The sequence below is a fragment of the Danio aesculapii genome, chromosome 11 (genome assembly GCF_903798145.1).
Source record: "Danio aesculapii chromosome 11, fDanAes4.1, whole genome shotgun sequence".
Lineage (NCBI taxonomy): Eukaryota > Metazoa > Chordata > Actinopteri > Cypriniformes > Danionidae > Danio > Danio aesculapii.
In genome coordinates this window covers 28712352-28731070 of record NC_079445.1, presented here as the reverse complement: position 1 = coordinate 28731070, position 18719 = coordinate 28712352, and the positions used below count along the sequence as shown (strand labels likewise).

Below are 18719 nucleotides of genomic sequence, written 5' to 3'. Positions count from 1 at the left end.
AGTGCGAAATGTTCTACTGTAACATAAAATAAATCAATAAATGCAACATATATAAACACATACTGACCCTTACAGTCCCTGATATGTTACCAATTACAGAAAAACAACACACAGCATATATTTAGTCCTTATTTGGGTTAAAAAACAACACGCAACGTATATTTAGTCCTTATTTGGGTTCAAAAACAACACGCAACGTATAGCCTGCAGTTAGTGCAAACCTCTCATCTGTATCTTTAATCTTCTCCAGCACATGTAACCTCTGTTAGAAAGTAATTCTGTCATTCCGAGTTCATAATAGTCTGAAAGGAGATGATAATAGTTAAACATGGCAGTTTGTTCATGTTTTAGATTGCTGAAAGAATCATTTGCTGCTCTGTTATTTCCGGGTTCTCCTTTGTTTTTTTGTGCTTCACTCTCGCGTTTGTCCGTTTCTGAAAGGATCGGATGTCAGAAGCACTTTAGTAATCAAGCGCACGTTATTATCATCAGCTCAAGAAGTTCGTTATTTCAAATATACGTAGTTGCACAGCGAGCTCTCTGGAGAAAGTGAAACCACTCGCTTTTTTAGACGGCCTCGTAAAACAAAAACAGGACATGGCAGATTTTGTTCTTCTTGGCTTTGTGGCTGTTCATCAAGACAACGACAAGGTTTGTTTGAGCTCAGGTTGTTATATGTATATAGTATTATAATGTAATGTCTCGGCTGTGTATTTAAAAATGGTGCTTTCTTTGTTTTCATTCTCCCACTTGTGTATGCGCTAGTGACGTTTCTCTGTTAACCAATAACATTCAGCTGTGCGTCTAGCTCCACCTTTGCTACCCTTTTGTCGTGCTAGGTACCCTTTTCGAAGTATTTCTAATACTTGAAATACCGAAAAAAAACATATAACACTTTCTCCAATATATATATATATATATTTTTATTTTTTATTTATTTTTTTTTTTGTATTATAAATATAATGATGCTTGGGAAAACATTTCTATCCATTTCCAAGATTAAATGGTTGTGCTTCTTGAAATTGTAGACACCAAGTTGGTACAGTATGTAAAAGTTTAAAAAGGTGTGCCAATATTTCTTCCTCTATTGTCTTGATGAATGCATCCTGAAGTTTTTAATACCACAGCTTGCATTGTAATGTTCTGACCTTGAAATCTTTTGTAAAAAATTAATGGAATAGCACAAATATCTTTGGTGTATATTTTAAAGCCTCAGTGAATTTCAGGGTCATATCAAGCTGCGTCTTTTCATACAAATCGCATTAGACAGTTGTTTACGATTCACAGCCTTTTTAAACATTTCAGAACAACACAATTAACTTCTTCAACTTGGGCAATAAATCAACATGTCTAACTGAGCCTTTGCACCTGTCACTGCAGTCCTGTGTTAATCCAAGATGATTACAGCAAAAGTCTTTGTGAATATTACAGGCCTTGATTAAATGACAGTGATTTAAACACCAGCTCTTGTATTGCATTCACCACCGTTAGAACGAGGCATCAAAGCGTTAAGTAATTGCAATTGGCCAGATTTCAAACTTATGCCAAATAATGCACTTATATTGTAGTTTTTCTGTACACATGCATAATGAAATGGATATTTTATGCACTGGTCACTGCATGGTCAACTGCTCCTGCAGCCTGCCCTGCATACTTATGAAGGCCTTTTCCCTGGCTAATGCAAATGAAGCAGCCCCTACTTTCCTCCAATGACACCTGATGTGATTAGTATGCAACAGCATGTGATGGGACGGGAGCTGTGATTTTTGGACTTCAGCAGTGCTCCAGGTGTCTGGTGTGGTCTCCAGCCCGGCTGCCCCCTGACCCCACCTGGCACCTTCCATATGTGCCCTCTCTGCCACCTTCTGTCACAGTGCTCCCACATCGGCAACCCTCCTTTATATTTGTGATGCATGGCGTGAAAAGGGCAGCCTTCTCAGGGAAAGATCCATGTCCGAGGTGGAGAAAAAAAAAAAAACACAGACTCTTTGGCATTACAGGTGGCAATCACTATCCATCTGAAAGCCTCACTGAGTCCATATTGAATACTGAAATGCCTCAATTAAACAGTGTTGCCTTTCTGCATTATGAGTTTGTTAAGCTTTCTAGTGCGCTGTTGTTAAGACTAATAATAATGCCAAAACATGACGTTGCCATTTTGACCTCTATAGGAAATTGATCATCATCATGATCATCACACTATTTTACTGTATGCATATTAAGACTCTTTAAGGGACAGTTCACCCAAAAATGATACTCAATACTTACCCCAAACCTTTAAGAGTAATTTTTTAAAAACCATTTTAAGGTCAAAATTATTAGCCCCTTTAAGCTATATATTTTTTTGATAGTCTCCAGAACAAACCATCGTTATACAAAAATTTGCCTAATTACCCTAACCTACCTTGTTAACCTAATTAACCTAGTTAAGCGTTTAAATGTCACTTTAAGCTGTATAGAAGTGTCTTGAAAAATATCTAGTAAAATTTTATGTACTGTCATCATGGAAAAGATAAAAGAAATCAGTTATTAGGAATGAGTTATTAACACTATTATGTTTAGAAATGTGTTGAAATAATCTTCTCTCTGTTAAACAGAAAATGGGGAAAAAAATAAACGGGGGATAATAACTCTGACTTCAGCTGTATATATAATTTGAAGACTGGTGACTATTGACTTCCATAGTAGGAATAACAAATACTACGGAAGTCAATGGGTAACTGCTTCCAACATTTTTCAGAATAACCTCTTTTGTGTGTGTGTGTGTGTGTGTGTGTGTGTGTGTGTGTGTGTGTGTGTGTGTGTGTGTGTGTGTGTGTGTGTTTGTGTGTGTGTTTTTAACAGAAACAAGAAACCCAAACTGATTTATGACTAACGATAACAGAATGTTCAGTTTTGAGAGAACTGTTCCTTTAAAGCATGTGTGTAAATAAAACAAAATCTAAATGAAGACAAAAGGGTGTGCAGACTACAAATAAAGTGATAGATATTAACAGAAAAAATACTTACACTACCGGTCAAAAGTTTGGGGTCAGTGGGATTTTTAAATGTTTTAAAATAAGCTTCTCCTGTTTACCAAAGCTGCATTTATTTAATCAAAAATACAGTACAAATTGTAAAATTGTGAAATGTTATTGCACTATAAAATAACTGTTCAAAAGTAGTTTATAACTTAATTTAATAATTTATTGCAGTGATTTTAAAGATGAATTTTCAGCTTCATTACTCCAGTCTTCAGAGTCATATGATCCTTCAGAAATCACTCTTAATATTAATTATTATTATTAATATTATTATTATTTATTATTATTATTATTAATGGTAATAGTAAGCAATAATGACTGGAGTAATAATTTTATTTGAAACTATACACAATAAGAAAGCATTTTTTTTTTTACATTTAATAAATGTTGCCTTGATGAACAAAATAGTTTTCTTTAAAAAAAAAAAAAAAAACTAACCCCAAACTTTTAAGTGACAGTTTACATAAAACAATTGCTATGGGTTTGACAAGGTATGGGGGTTGGGGGTGGGGGGGTACAGAAAAAAAAAAAAACAGAATAGCTCATTAAGACCTCATTAAAGTGAGTCCATATTGAGAACTGAAATGCTTCAATTAAACATTGTGTCTTTCTATCAAGTTTTGAGGGATGTAAACAAAAACAATGGTCCCAACATATTTCCTGTATTACAATTTTCATTTCTATAGCTTCCGAGAATCCAAAAAGAGCCACATTTTGATAAATAATACTATGATAGCTGTTTTAACATGGAGTTATGATTGAATTGCCTCTTGCCTCTTCACAATTATTAAATAGTTTGACAACAAGCAAGAAATGTTCATTGGCCAGTGACATGACACATTGAAATGGTCTATAGTGTATGTCTTTGGACTAGGGTTGTCACGATAGCATCAATTCAGGCCACGATACTATACCAGCTGAAGTATCACCAAGTAGTATCGCAATACTGTATTAATTCAATACTAAAATCTAAGAAATAAAGCACATTGTCAGAAGTACTATTTTATTATATGTCATAATACTTCAATTCAATTTAGAATCCCCTTATTATTGAAAATAGGGGAAAATATTGTATATACTGTGACTCTTTTGTTGTTATTGCAACAATAAAATAAATAAGTAATTGATTACACCATGCACACAGTTAAAAAAAAACAGAATAGCTCATTAAGACCTCATTAAAGTGAGTCCATATTGAAAACTGAAATGCTTCAATTAAACATTGTGTCTTTCTTCAACCCACCTTTGTTAAGCTTTCTGGTGGGCTGTAATTAAGACAAACATTAATGTAGTCACTGTAATTCTGTTGTTGTTAATGATTATAACCCTATTACTGTTTTCATATCAAGCCACTTAATGTACCTAAATAAATTAAAGTCAAAACAGTCACGTTATTTTAAGGTACAATTCTCATTAACCATTAATTATGAGTTTTACCTCAATAAACTCCAAATTTGCTGCTTATTATTAGTTACTAATGTATTGGGCAGGATGAGAGATGTGGAATGAGATCATGCAAGATATGTACTTTGTAAATAGAAAATTAAAAGCCATCATCATAAAAATAGGCAGGAAATAAGCCACTAGTTATTAGAGACTAATTTAAACTTAAACTGTTACCGTCAAAAGTAATACAAAAAGGCATGCCTAAATAAAACACAGGCCATTTAAAAAAAGTGTGATGTTTTTTTTTGAAGTACTCACTATGAAAAAAAAAACAGGCAAGCTATGTGGCATTACAGGTGACCATCATTATTTATCTGAGAACCTCACTGAGGAAAGTCCATACTGAATACTGAAATGGAAGCAATAAGGTCAAGACATTAAAATACGAGAGTGCACTTCTCAATTACATGGCAATAGAATCATCCAGCTCTGTCGCCGCTTTCTCCGGAGGCTGCCGGTGGCATCACTGTCTCTGGTGGCCCGACATGAGTTCGCCAAAGCAATTCGGAAGATAATTAAGTCATAAATCTTCCACCAGCGCCCGAGCCAGATTACCAGACCCAACTCTACATAATGTAATTCAGCTATACAATGATTCCCCTCCCCATCTGATAAGGAACCAATTCATTTCCTCAGGTATTAAGCAAAGCCTGACACATGTGGTCTGCTCACCTTGGGCTAATGAAATGGGTAAACAAACAGTATAGCTGAAGTGTATAATGCTGAATGACGCAATAGAGTTCAAAGCGAGCTGGCAGACGGAAACGGCATATGGGCCGGCCGTTTATCTTGGTGCGCCAGACTCTCACGCAGAAAGCTAATGGCCGAGAGCGAATGTTGCCAGGAGTTTACGGTGATGGACAACAACTGTTATGCTCAAATAGTGCGTTAGACTGGAAACATGCTAAACAAAAAAGAAAAAAAATCTGACCATCTGCACTAATATAAATGTATAACATGAAGAGTGTTATTTTAATATTTAATTTATAGTCTAAAAGTTTATGTTTCTATTTTCTGTTTTCACTTTATATGTAATTATTAAGTTAATTATAGTGAATTGGTTGTTTTTGGTATTGTCATTTTATTACGATTATTATTTTTTAAAATGAATATTATTTTACTTTTAAAAGTGCTGGTACTTCATTTTCATTCATTCACTTTCCTTTGGCTTAGTCTCTATTTCAGAGGTCACCACAGCGGAATGAACTGCTAACTATTCAAGCATATGTTTTACACAGTGGATGCCGTTCAAGACGCAATCCAGTACTGGAAAACACCCATACACACTTATTCACACACACACACACACACACACACACACACACACACACACACACACACACACTTATACACTACGGCCAATTTAGTTTATTTTATTCACCTATAGACTGTTTTGAAGGATGTAAACAAAAACAATGGTCCCAACATATTTCCTGTTTTTCATTTTTCATTTCTATAGCTTCCGAGAATCCAAAAAGAGCCACATATTAATAAATAATGTTATGATAGCTGTTTTAACATGGAGTTATGATTGAATTGCCTCTTGTTACAGTTATGAAATAGTTTGATAACTAGCAAGAAATGTTCATCGGCCACTGACATGACCACATTGAAATGGTCTATAGCGTATGTCTTTGGACTAGGGTTGTCACGATAGCATCAATTCAGGCCACGATACTTTACCAGCTGAAGTATCACGATACCAAGTAGTATCGCAATACTGTATTTATTCAATACTAAAATCTAAGAAATAAAGCACATTGTCAGAAATACTATATTTTAGATGTCATAATACTTAAATTCAATTTAGAATCCCCTTATTATTGAAAATAGGGGAAAATATTGTATCTACTGTGACTCTTTTGTTGTTATTGCAACAATAAAATAAATAAACAAATAATTGATTACACCATGCACACAGTTAAAGTGAAAGTAAAATAAAGTGGTCTATTGATTATTTGTTGGTACAAATGTTTGAGCATTTTAGCGTCTTTTCCACATGCAGCATATTCACCTTATTCTCCGCGTATGAGCGGGCGCAGCCATTTTAATCTTTTTGGCTCGAGACTTCCGGTTTCATTCGCGTCCATTTTTACAGGTTAAAAACAGCTCGTAATGCTGCGTTATGTTGCAAACTGATCTTTTCTTATTATATTATTTTACATTTTATGTATAATTATGCAAACGCTTGTTTGTAGAGCGAGTAGTTTGACCGTTTTCTGCCGTTTATTATTTCTAGTCATTTCTCGCATAGGCAACTTAATCGGAAGTCCTAAAACAATCGCAAAAACGAGCGCACTTCCGCATTGTAGAATAAGGTCAATAGTATAACCGTTAATGATGATACTACTGTTGACAAACCACAGTGGCACCGCCAGTATTTTGGAGTCATAGTATCGTGGTGCTACCCAAGTACTGGTAAACCGTGCAACAAAACAAAGCAATGTTCAAATGCGGAAAGCAAGGCAAGGAAAACGCGTTATAATGTTCACAGATCAATATAAAAAGACATGTGTTGTGCATGACTTGATCTTGTAGTTCTGAAATGGCGGATTTGTAGGCTGTAAGCGAACTGCGTGTATGCCAGTGATCTGCAACCGCTAGATCGCTGGTGATCATAACAAAAGCATTTATAGTCCCTTTATTTATCAGGGGTCGCCACAGCGGAATGAACCTTCCAGCCGCAACCCAGCACAGGGAAACACCTATACACTCTCATACACATTCACACACATACACTACAGCCAATTCACTTATAACGCATGTCTTTGGACTGTGGGGGAAACCGGAGCACCCAGAGAAAACCCAATTGAACATGGGGAAAACATGCAAACACAACTGGTCCAGTCAGGGCTCAAACTAGCGACTTTCCTGCTGTGAGGCGACAGTGCTAACCACTGAGCCACCGTGCTGTCCCTCAGAATAAAGCATTTGTTACAAACTAATAATGAATGTAAATAATAAGAGCTGATAATGTTAACTGTTAACTATTACATTATATTTATAAACAAACTCCTTCTTAGCATTAATTTGTGGTTATTTGTAATAAATGCCTTTGGTTTTATAAAATGCATTCAAATCACACTTGCTAAACGTCCCTAATTTGTTTCATAACTATTCCACCATATTTGGTCATAAGCAGTCCCAACCATCTTTAAACAATTTTACAAATATCTCTGTTGCAAAATAGCGAGCTGCAATGAATTGAGGACATGGCAAAAGATGTAAAGCGCAACCACATGGGTCTTATTGAATATTGTTGACAGAATTGTTGATTTTTAAGTTTCCGTTCATCCATCTCTGCGCGGCCAAGAACTCGACTGTATAAAGCGAGGCTGACTGAGCCATGTGGCAGTATTTCTTTCTCTATTCATGGGCAGAGCAAAGTTAAACGACCTCTTGAGTGGCACTTCCCAAGTGCTTCCCGACTGTAGGCAAATCACAAATTGCAGGCGATCTGTCACACACTGCTCTAATAAAACATCCAGAGAGAGAGAGAGACAACCGGCTGGACGTTTTTCTAGCCTTGCCCGAATAAATGCCGGTCTCAGATGTGTGTGTAAGAGTAAAGTGAAGGGCCTGGAGTCAGTTTGGGTTTGCTTGATGACTGATTAACCTTGCTTGCCCTGTTGATGCAGAGCTGCAGGGGACAAGCCAGGAAAAGCAAGCAGAAGGGAAAGGTAAAAGCTGTCTTTGTGTCTCCAGCTGCCTGACACGGACGTCTGCTATTACTGTAGCCGTCCACAGCTCAAGGATTTCATTCCAGGTTGACTCCGTGAAATTGCCTCAATAAAATATTGTGCCTTTCTTCAATACGGCTTTGTTAAGCTTTCTGGTGTGGTGTAATTAAGACAAAGCACTAAACTAATGAGGAAAAACCTGCCATTGTTGTTTAAAGCTAAAATGGAAAAGACACTGTGGATAGTGGGTAGCACTGTTGCCTCACAGCAAGAAGGTCCCTAGTGTGAGTCCTGGCTGAGAAAGTAGACATTTCCGTGTGGAGTTTGCATGTTCTCCCCGTGACTTTTTTTAAAATGACCCCAACATTTAAAAAAATGAACCAGTTTCTATTTTCATATTTTCATGAAGGCTGTACACATTTAGGGTACAATGACGGTCTCAGGGGTCAATTTTGAGGCGCAAGCTACAATGTAAAAAAATCTTGCTGACTTAACTTCTTAAGTTGAATCAAACTAACTTTTCTAGTCATTTTAACTTACATCAATCTAAAGACATTAATTTAAATTTTGTATAACCTAAACAATTTAGTTGAAACCTGATTAACTTCTCAGGCTATGTTCACACTGCAAGGCTTGGTGCTCAAATCAGATTTGTTCTCAGATCTGACGGTTGTTCACATTGTTGTTATAAATGTGGCCAATATCAGATTTGCTGTGAACAAATCATGGTCCTAAACTGACCAGCATGCGCAAAAGTCAGTTATAGACAGCACAAAATGTCTAATTATGCACACAATGTGTGTACTGTATGAAGTAAGCACGTTGTAAGATTATGCTTAATATGATTATTGCCCTTTTTACAGACAACTGATGTATTTCATGAACTGTAAAGATTGTTCTGCTACTACTAATGTGTATTTCGCCATTTGAAACCTAGAAAAAGTCTCTTGTAATTGAAAACACTGATCATTTGTGATTTATAGCAACCACGGTGCGCGTCTTTCTGACCACCGGTGTAGTGAACTTATCAAGGGTTAATTAGCTGAACTGTAAAGGTGGTGTTGGTTTATCTCTGTTTGCAGAGTTATTTCATTTTATTTTGTTAAAAATAACAGGCTTGTGCAGAAGGAGGGTTTGGGTGCTTAAGCACCTGCCCTTTTTTTTTCTCAGAGAGAAAGTTCCCCAAAACGAAAGTGCCCCTACATTGCACACAGATACCCTGTCCGCAACATCCACAGCATTGCAAAACATCAGATCTGTGTCTGATTTAATACTATATGAAAGTGGCACAAATCTGAATTAAAAAGATCAGATTCCATGCGGTTTGGGCTGTTCACACTGTCAAGCCAAAAACAGATCTAGTCACATGTGGGCAAAAAAATCTGATTCGGGGCCTCATTTGCCTGCAGTGTGAACATCGCCTTATCAAAATAAGTTAAAGTAACATAAAAAATATTAGTTGTCTTGACTATTTGTCATAAATTTTTTTACAGTGTACTGTAACTACAGGCACACACAATAAGAATCTGCTGCTTTAACATTCATGAATATGTCTTCCTAAAAACTCTATAAACATATGCAGGTTCCTTTAGCATTAGAAAATATAAACCTTTACTTTAATCAAAACGAGTGGTTCCAACTGATTAAATACTGATGAAAAACTGCACACTGATGAGAGAAAACGCAGACATTGACAGGGTTTGTGATGAATGATAAGGTTGTTTCTTCATGCAAAATAGATTTGCGAATTTAAATTAAATTTAGATGCAGAATACAGAAGATATTTAGATACAGAATTGCAAGACCACACAAAGGTTAATGCAAACATTATTTATTTTGATTCATTAAATTAAAAAGCTTTGAAATAAGTGGCTGACAGCTTTTTCTGTCATTTAATTCTCCACTGAAAAAGTCTGAGCATGTGTGTTTGTGTTTACTGGTTTTGATGGTTTATTAGGACACCCATTTGTATAAGGATATGGGTATGACCTATATATTGCAATGTGGATGTGGTTTATAAGGACATACCTTGTGTCCACATAATTCAAAACTTAAAATTATTCTTACAGGGGTCTTTCACCTTCAAAATGGCCACAGCTTTTCTTCCTCAGATGTTACATTTACTTTAATTATTTTTTAGTGTAAGAAAAGTCTATTTGCAAAACTATGTTTTCTCCTATAAAAGCTGATACATATAATTGTATATCCAGCCTAAACACAATCAAATTGTTTACTATAAATTGTATCATTATTATTATTATTATTATTATTATTATTATTATTATTATTATTATTTACACAAGTCTATATTTGCCCTTTTTGGTTTGTTGTGACCCACCAGCTGAGAACCACTGGCCTACAAAATAAAATCAGCGTAGAAAATAAAACAAATTCCTCTCCAATGAAAAATGGGCGCCAAAAAAATGTGAACCATAGCAGCTTTTTTCAGCTTTACTCACTACTGCATTCTGGGTCAATGCAGAAAACAACACCAACCTGATAGTTAGTGGGCAGCCTGGTCATAATTCATCAAGATCTGGAAAAGAACTCTCCAAGGCCAAGATCATAACACTCTCCCCATAATAGCAGTGTTTATGAATTGTTCATCCCTTAATAAGTGTGCACGAGGACAGTTTAAGCCCATGATGTATCGCACATAAGTATAACTCGGGTTTTAAAGACTGTCCAGTGTATAAACTGGTACTCAGAGAGTTTTTCTCCCTTTGCTGTTCTTTCAGCCATTCAAACGGAGCTTCGGCTGCATTGTGTGCGAGATCATGATGGACAGTGTGGAGAAGATGTTACTGGCAGCTGTGGAGAAAACTTCCTGAAAGCATGCATGAAAACAAAAAACAGGAATTTCAACTGAAACCTACCGTGTATATCAAAGCCCAGGGTCTATTGCATGAGAAAACAAAACGGTTTCACGCTAATCACTTCTAGTTTTCTTATTTATTTGTTTCTTTAGCAGAACGTACCTCCCCTCTTGAGCAGCCAGGCTTAAAAACGTGTCTAATTAAGGCCCGCACATGGATACGGACAAAAACTTGGACACACAAACTAGTGCGAGCACAAAACGTAGAAGGGGGAAGCTCGAAGCCGCCTTTGCTAATGAGGGGTGACAAGATGTTTATGTAACCCCAAAGCCCTCCAATCCAGACGAAATTAAAGGCCCGGACAGCCTGACCCAGGCCCCTCAGTCCTAGTGGCCTGTCCCAGGGGGCCTGGGCTGCTAACAGGGAGCCGGAGTGAGTACTTTCACAGCTCCCCCTGATGGAGGTTCAGGGCTGCTAATCCAAAGTGACAGGCGGAGCGGGGGCAGAACGTCCCAACAGTGGGGAGCAACCCCAAAACCAAGAAAGCACGGGTTAGAGCAGGGCAATGGAGAGTGAAAACATATGGAGAACAATCTTTCTATAAAAACGTATATAAAAGCAATAGCAATTCATTATGTGAGAGGTATTAAAGGAGCCATACCATGGAAAATTGGATTTTCCGTGCTCTTTTGAAACAGAATCATTCTATGTACTAACACTTACTTTAACATTTAAAAAAAAAAAAAGCTTCACACGACCCATTTATTGAAACATAATTACTGCACTTTTTAAAAACTACTCATTTTTGTAAACTTACTTATTTCACATTTGAGCCCACATTTACATATTAACCCTATCTATCCTTAGAGAAAAAATCTTGTCCTTTGTTTAGGGGTAATAAGAAAGAAACCCAAGCAGTGATATACTCTCAGTATCCAAATATAATCTGAATTGTTGAAAGCGATGTTTAGATGAATATGTATACATGTGCTATGAGTGTTTTCCTCTCTGGAATATTCCACTGGTTTCTCTCACTACGCTCATGTGTTGCATATATTATTTATTTGCAATCATTTCTCAAATATACTACTGTCTGCAACTGTGATTTATGTTTTAACCAGTTTTATCCAGAAGATCAATAACTAACTATGAGCAAAAGTGGATTTTTAATTCCAAGATCTGAGAACAAGAGATTACTACCAGAACTGTTGCTGGTGAATTTAAAACACATATAAAACTTTTAAAATAAAAGTGCTAAAAAGATGAAAATAAATTAGAAACGACACTAATCTTCTGAGTTGCCTGTTCTGTGAAGCTATAAAACATCAATCCAAACGGAGGACTTTACTGTAGAGATGACCAAATTGCAAAACATAACCACCCATATTTACACGTCGGTGACTAATAGGAGTTTAGAAATCTGGCCCGCCTAGTATGCAAGCACCAAAGTACACCACTTAAATCTGCTTCTCACATCGTGTATAAGAAGAATAGTTCTTTAAATCACTTTATAACAGTCCTTGGTTTTATTTCAGAGAATGAATATGAAAACGAGCCGAAAAAAGCTGTTTAGACATTAAGAAAAGGTTTAGTAGCATTCACTCACCAGCCACTTTATTAGGTACAACTGCTTGTTAGCGCAAATTCCTAATCAACCAATCGCATGGCAGAAACTCAATGAATTTAGACATGTAGACATGGTCAGGACGATCTGCTGCAATTCAAACCGAGCATCAGAATGGGGAAGAAAGGTGATTTAAGTGACTTTGAACGTGGCATGGTTGTTGATACCAGACAGGCTGGTCTGAGTATTTCAGAAACTGCTGATCTACTGAGATTTTCACACACAACCATCTCTAGGGTTTACACAGAATGTTCTGAAAAAGAGAAAATATCCAGTGAGCGGCAGTTCTGTGGGCGCAAATGCCTTGTTGATGCCAGAGGTCAGAGGAGAATTGCCAGACTGCTTCGAGCTGATAGAAAGACAACAGTAACTCAAATAACCACTCGTTTCAACCGAGGTATGCACAAGAGCATCTTTGAATGCACAACACATTGAACCTTGAAGCAGATGAGCTACAGCAGCAGAAGACCACTCCTGTCAGCTAAGAACAGGAAACTGAGGCTACAATTCGCACAGGCTCACCAAAATTGGACAACAGAAGACTGAAAAAACGTTGCCTGGTCTGATGAGTCTTGATTTCTGCTGCAACATTCGGATGATATTTTCTTGGCACACTTTGGGCCCATTAGTACAAATCGAGCATCGAGCCTACCTGAGTATTATTGCTGACCATGTCCATCTTTTTATGACCAGCAGAATAACGCACCATGTCATAAGCGTGAATCATCTAAGACTGGTTTCTTGAATATGACAATGAGTTTACTGTACTCAAATGGCCTCCACAATCATCAGATCTCGACCCAACAGAGGGATGTAGTGGAATGGGAGATTCACATCATGGATGTACAGCCGACAAATCTGCAGCAACTGTGTGATGCTATCATGTCAATACGGACCAAATTCTCAGAGGAATTTTCCAGTACCTTGTTGAATCTATGCCATGAAGGATTAAAGCAGTTCTGAAGGCAAAAGGGGGTCTAACCCAGTACTATTAAGTACTATTAAGGTACACTCACCGTACACTCACCGCCGGCGAGTGTAAGTGTACATAACGTGTTTGAATTGAATGAAAAATTAAATGACATATTCATCAAATCATGAAATATTTAACAAAGACTTATGCTTTAATTGCAGTCCCAGTATGCTTTCATGAGCAATAGTGCAACATAAATGCAAGGACACAATCTCAGCAGTTCTCCAAGGAGAATATATGGACTAAAGCTTTGGAGGAAAAAAAACATTGGCTTTCTTTTCAAAGATGCTGTTCACTGAGTCAGATGAAGTGAATCTAACAATCCTTCTGTTTTCAACCGATCAGTCATTTCTCATTGAAAGAAACATTGAAAGCCTCATCATTCAGCTCCCGTGGCAGTTTCACATACGTTCACAAGTCCCCTAAATGTCTCAAGTGCACTTAGTGTAACTGTTGAGAGACTGAATGTAAAGAGTTGAAGTCTTTACAGGATCCCCCTTTCAGTTTATGAGAACGAGTCTGAATCCGCCCATCGCCTGCTGTGCACATGGATGTTTTTCAACTCCAGTTTCAGTGCCAATATTTAACTCATTGTCTTGCATTTCTGTGCTAACTGGATTTCCGCAGCTGACTGTTTGAATGCGGGAATAGTTTGAGAGTGTATTTTGAAGTTGGAGCTGTAAACACACCCAGGATGCAAAAGATACATCTCTCCCAGCATGTTTTGTTTTTTGCACATAAGAACAGCTAAAAGCTCCTCTGAGCTATGCAAATGTTGGAGAATTGTTGAAGGTTGCAGTTAGCGATGTGTCACAGCCAATTAAAGTAGCTTTACTGGACTAAAGCAGGATGGGTTTGATGATCTGTCTGTAGGCAGCAGGAATGAGGAACGTAAAATAATGGCTGTCTCTGTTTGAGCCGCTAAGAGCTCCGAGTACCGATCTGGCACGATCAACCGCACATTTCATACAGACACTTAAAGTACAAATCAATGCTGCAACCCTTCTGAAATAATTGGAACACAATAATCTAAACCACAATGGCATGAGTGGAAAAAAATGGCAGCGTCTGATTGTACCGTGTCTCCCAGCCACGCTGGTTACTTCAGGAGGAAAAAAAAGGTTTGTCTAATCAGTAGCAAAGAAGCTGTTTTTCATTAAAAGTCATCATTGGCTGGAAAGATCCTAGGCTCCGGATAATCTGTCCCACTATGGTTTGGATCTGATTCAACATGCATCACGTTGACTTTCTGGGAATTACGTCTAATCTCACAGTGACATGATGGGATGCGAGCCATAGAGTGTAATCAGGATGTAATCTGGAGGTAACAAAGCGAGTTTATTTAGAGCTTTGTTTGACTCTCTAAGATGCATAGTGAGTTTAGACCTGCTAACCATTAAATAATGGAGTGCAGATAAACCGTGAAAACATACAGGTTAATATGGGGTAGTGATGACATTTTCTAAATAACAAGTCTGTTGTTTATATGATCAACTATAATCAGTCTTAACGAAGGCTTAAATATATTTGGTTTGGTTTCAGAATCTTAGAATGGAAAATTCAAAGAAGAAAGAATTTAAAAAATGCAAGCCTGAATCCAGAGCTAAAATAAAATAAAATAATAAATTAATTTAAAAAATAATAACAAACAGCTAAAATAAAACAAATAAATAATAAAATAAAATAAATCAAAATAAAATAAATATTTAAAATAAATAAAATAAATAAGTAAAATTAAATAAAATAATATAAAAAACAAAACAAAATTCTTCGAGCTAAAATAAATAAATAAATAAATACATTAAATAATAAATAAAATAAAATAAATAAAATATAAAATAAAATAAGCAAATAAAATAAAAGAAAATGATAAACTAATTAAAAAAATAACAAACAGCTAAAATAAAACAAATAAATAATAAAAGAAAATAAAAGAAAATAAATAATTAAAATAAATAAAATAAATAAGTAAAATAAAATAATATAAAAAATAAACAAAATTCTTCAAGCTAAAATAAATAAATACATTAAATAATAAATAAAATAAAAATAAATATTATATAAAATATAAAATAAAATAAGCAAATAAAATAAAATAAAATACATCCAAATACCAAATCCATCCATTGGGGACCCCCCAAAAAAAAAAACTGAAGGTCTGGACTTACCAGCCTGGTTAGTAGTGATGTTGACTGACGTATACTGAGGTGAATAGGGACTCTGGTCTGACACTCCATTGACAGCCTGGATTTCGAAGGTGTACTGGGTGTGGGCTAGCAGGTCACTTATAAAGACCCGGCTCTCTGTGAGCCCTAGCTGTCGAGGAATGAACTGCACGTTGTCTCCACAACGCGTGCAGCCTCCTCTGCCACCGCCACAGCTCTTGCAGATGATGTTGTAGACCACGTCATCACGACCACCAGTCTCTCGCGGAGGATTCCACTCCAGCATCAGAGAGGTCTCATTCACACTGGAGATGACATTTTGAGGGGCTGACGGCACAGCTGGAACGACAAAAGGACAAATAAGATTATTAGAAAAATAAATAAATAATAAAAACTTATTAACTTAAAACCTTTTTAACTTAAAGTTCCAGTATGTCACTTTTCTGTTCTAAATCAACACAATGAATAAAGTGAGTACATAATTAATACATTGCACAAACTTTTTATCCTTTTACCTAATCTTGAATCACCATGGACACCCTATAATAAGTATTTCTGCCTGAACATATTTTTAAAGATATATTATAAATATTTGAAGAGTTCTCTCCTACCTCTAAGTGCCATCTAAAATGTAGATAGAAATGAGAATTATTCTCAGTCTACTTTGCTTATGTTGAGTTCTTTCACTTTGAAGACCATGGAAAGAACTTATTCTTTGCCATGAAAAACAAATAGCTGAATCTACACACAGAAGCCTGATAAAAATGCTCATTTTAGAGGAAAATTTCAGACAGTAATTAGAGGTTTTTGCATCTGAACTCTTCATTTGTTATTTGTGTAGTTGTAGTTTATTAAAATAGAAGGCAAAATCATTAGCATAAAATAAAATCAAAAAGAATAAAATAAAAATAAAATAAAATAAAATAAAATAAAAATAAACCAAAACAAAACAAAATGCTACACAACAAAAAAAAAAGAAAAAAAAAACAACTTAACAAAACAAAAATAAAACAAAAAAGGATTAAAACAAACAAAAAAACACAAGACAAAACAAAACAAAAAACCCACAAAACAAAACCCCACAAAACAAAACAAAACAAAACAAAACAAAACAAAACAAAACAAAACAAAACAAAACAAAACAAAACAAAACAAAACAAAACAAAACAAAACAAAACAAAACAAAACAAAACAAAGCTAAACAAAAGACTATAGAATATACAAGACATGTCACTCGTATCTTTTTTAATGTGGAAAAGTGTAACAGTCAATATGGTGAATGAAGCCCCGCCTTTTAGTACAGAAGCCAATCAGCAATCGCTATATGGTTAATAAAACCCTCCTTCTAGTACAGGAGCTAATCAGCGATCGCTATAGTATGACAATTCTCTGGGGAAGGGGCTTGGGCTAGACGTGAGTCTCTGCAGATTTTGTGTGATACGAACATTTAGAAATGAAGCTAAATAGACAGTTGTTGGTTAATTTTATTGGTTATTTATAATATATAATGTAACTGTAATCTCGGCAAGTAGTTTTGGAGAATTTGATATTTCCCCATTCAAACAGAATGCCAGAGCATACTGCCTGAGAGGCGTTTCAAAGATGGCCGCCGAGTGAAATGACTTGCCTTAAAGGGACTTTGACTAAACTAAATAAAATCAGAACTCAGATTTTATTTTTGGATGGTTGGACAACATAATGCAACGAAACTCTCTCTATAATGTCTAATTTGAGTTATATTTCCATCATGCTAATTGAAATTCTGATAACATCACCCAAATCACAAGCGTATTTAAATCCAGTGAAATAGTTTCCTCCGCATTGTCCTTGTGTTTGTAAACATCATTTGCGTTTGCTCATGCACACACACAGTGCGTCTGAAGAAGAGTAAGAGCGCACCAAACAAACGCACCTCTGAGATCTGCTCTGACTGACAGCCCGACCAAAGCCAACAATACCCAATGTTTATCTTCAGCTGGCATGTGCTCCCAATTACTGCTGGTGCTCCTCTGGGGGCAAGTGAGGTAATCAAGAAACAACCCACTGCCTTTTGCCCTTTTAAAAAAGCCTCTTAAAAAAAGAAAGCCTCCAATTGATTACTTATTTACAATTGTGTGCCATTAAGCAGCATCTCTGTCTTGAAGCTACGGCTCTGTCGCACGCAAAACTGTTCCTAAACGTCCCATTCCCAGGTTAGTGGGCGGTAAAGGCTGCCGTTTCCTCTCTTTAATCAAGCCAAGGCCCACTGAGTTTCAAGTCTGCGACACGATGCTGCTCTCTTATTCACAACAGCTGCTCTCCTCCCAGGGCCAGGCTTTTGCAAATGGCTTTTGTAGAAAAGTAAAAAAAAAAAAAAACCTGTCTCATTTCTTTCTCCTTCTCTGCCCCCAACTCGCCTCTTTCAACAAGAGACAAAAACATGCCGCTCACAACTACATAAGAAGCTGTCAGCCTCTATTTCTCCATCTCCATGGCCTCATCTGTTTCAATAATAGGGCCACGTTGTCCGTCTGATCTCAAGTCAGTGGGAGTGCAGAGTAAAAGCTGCTGTTTGTTTGTTGTGGAAGTGAGGTGTGCTGTTGGTTATGCTGTAGGGATTATGAATATGAAAATTAGCTAGAGTTCTGGAAACAATTAAACTTTGTGAACTTAATCTTGCATGTTGTCATGCTGAACTAAAAGTGATTTTACACGGAAAGATTTTAAATGCAAGCAAGGAATGTTTTAAAATCTGATCAAACTAAATCATACCAAATAAACCTAACAAGATTTATTCATTTATTCATTCGTTCGTTCATTCATTCATTCGTCTATTCATTCATTCTTAAATTATATGTCCATTCATTCATTCATTCATTCATTCATTCATTTATTTATGCCTATTTATTTATTCATTCATCCATTCAGTCACGTGTCTATTCATTCATTCATTCATTCATTCATTCATTCATTCATTCATTCATTAATTCATTCACTCACTCATTCGTTCATT

General features: G+C 36.2%; 1 protein-coding gene across 1 annotated transcript in view; it reads right to left on the bottom strand.

Moving 5' to 3' along the window:
- ephb2b (eph receptor B2b) overlaps positions 1–18719 on the bottom strand; it is a 207076-nt gene that overhangs the window by 38785 nt on the left and 149572 nt on the right. The window contains exon 5 of the mRNA XM_056467688.1: positions 15731–16066. Coding sequence (XP_056323663.1) covers positions 15731–16066 — 336 coding nt within the window. The remainder of the gene's footprint in view (positions 1–15730; positions 16067–18719) is intronic.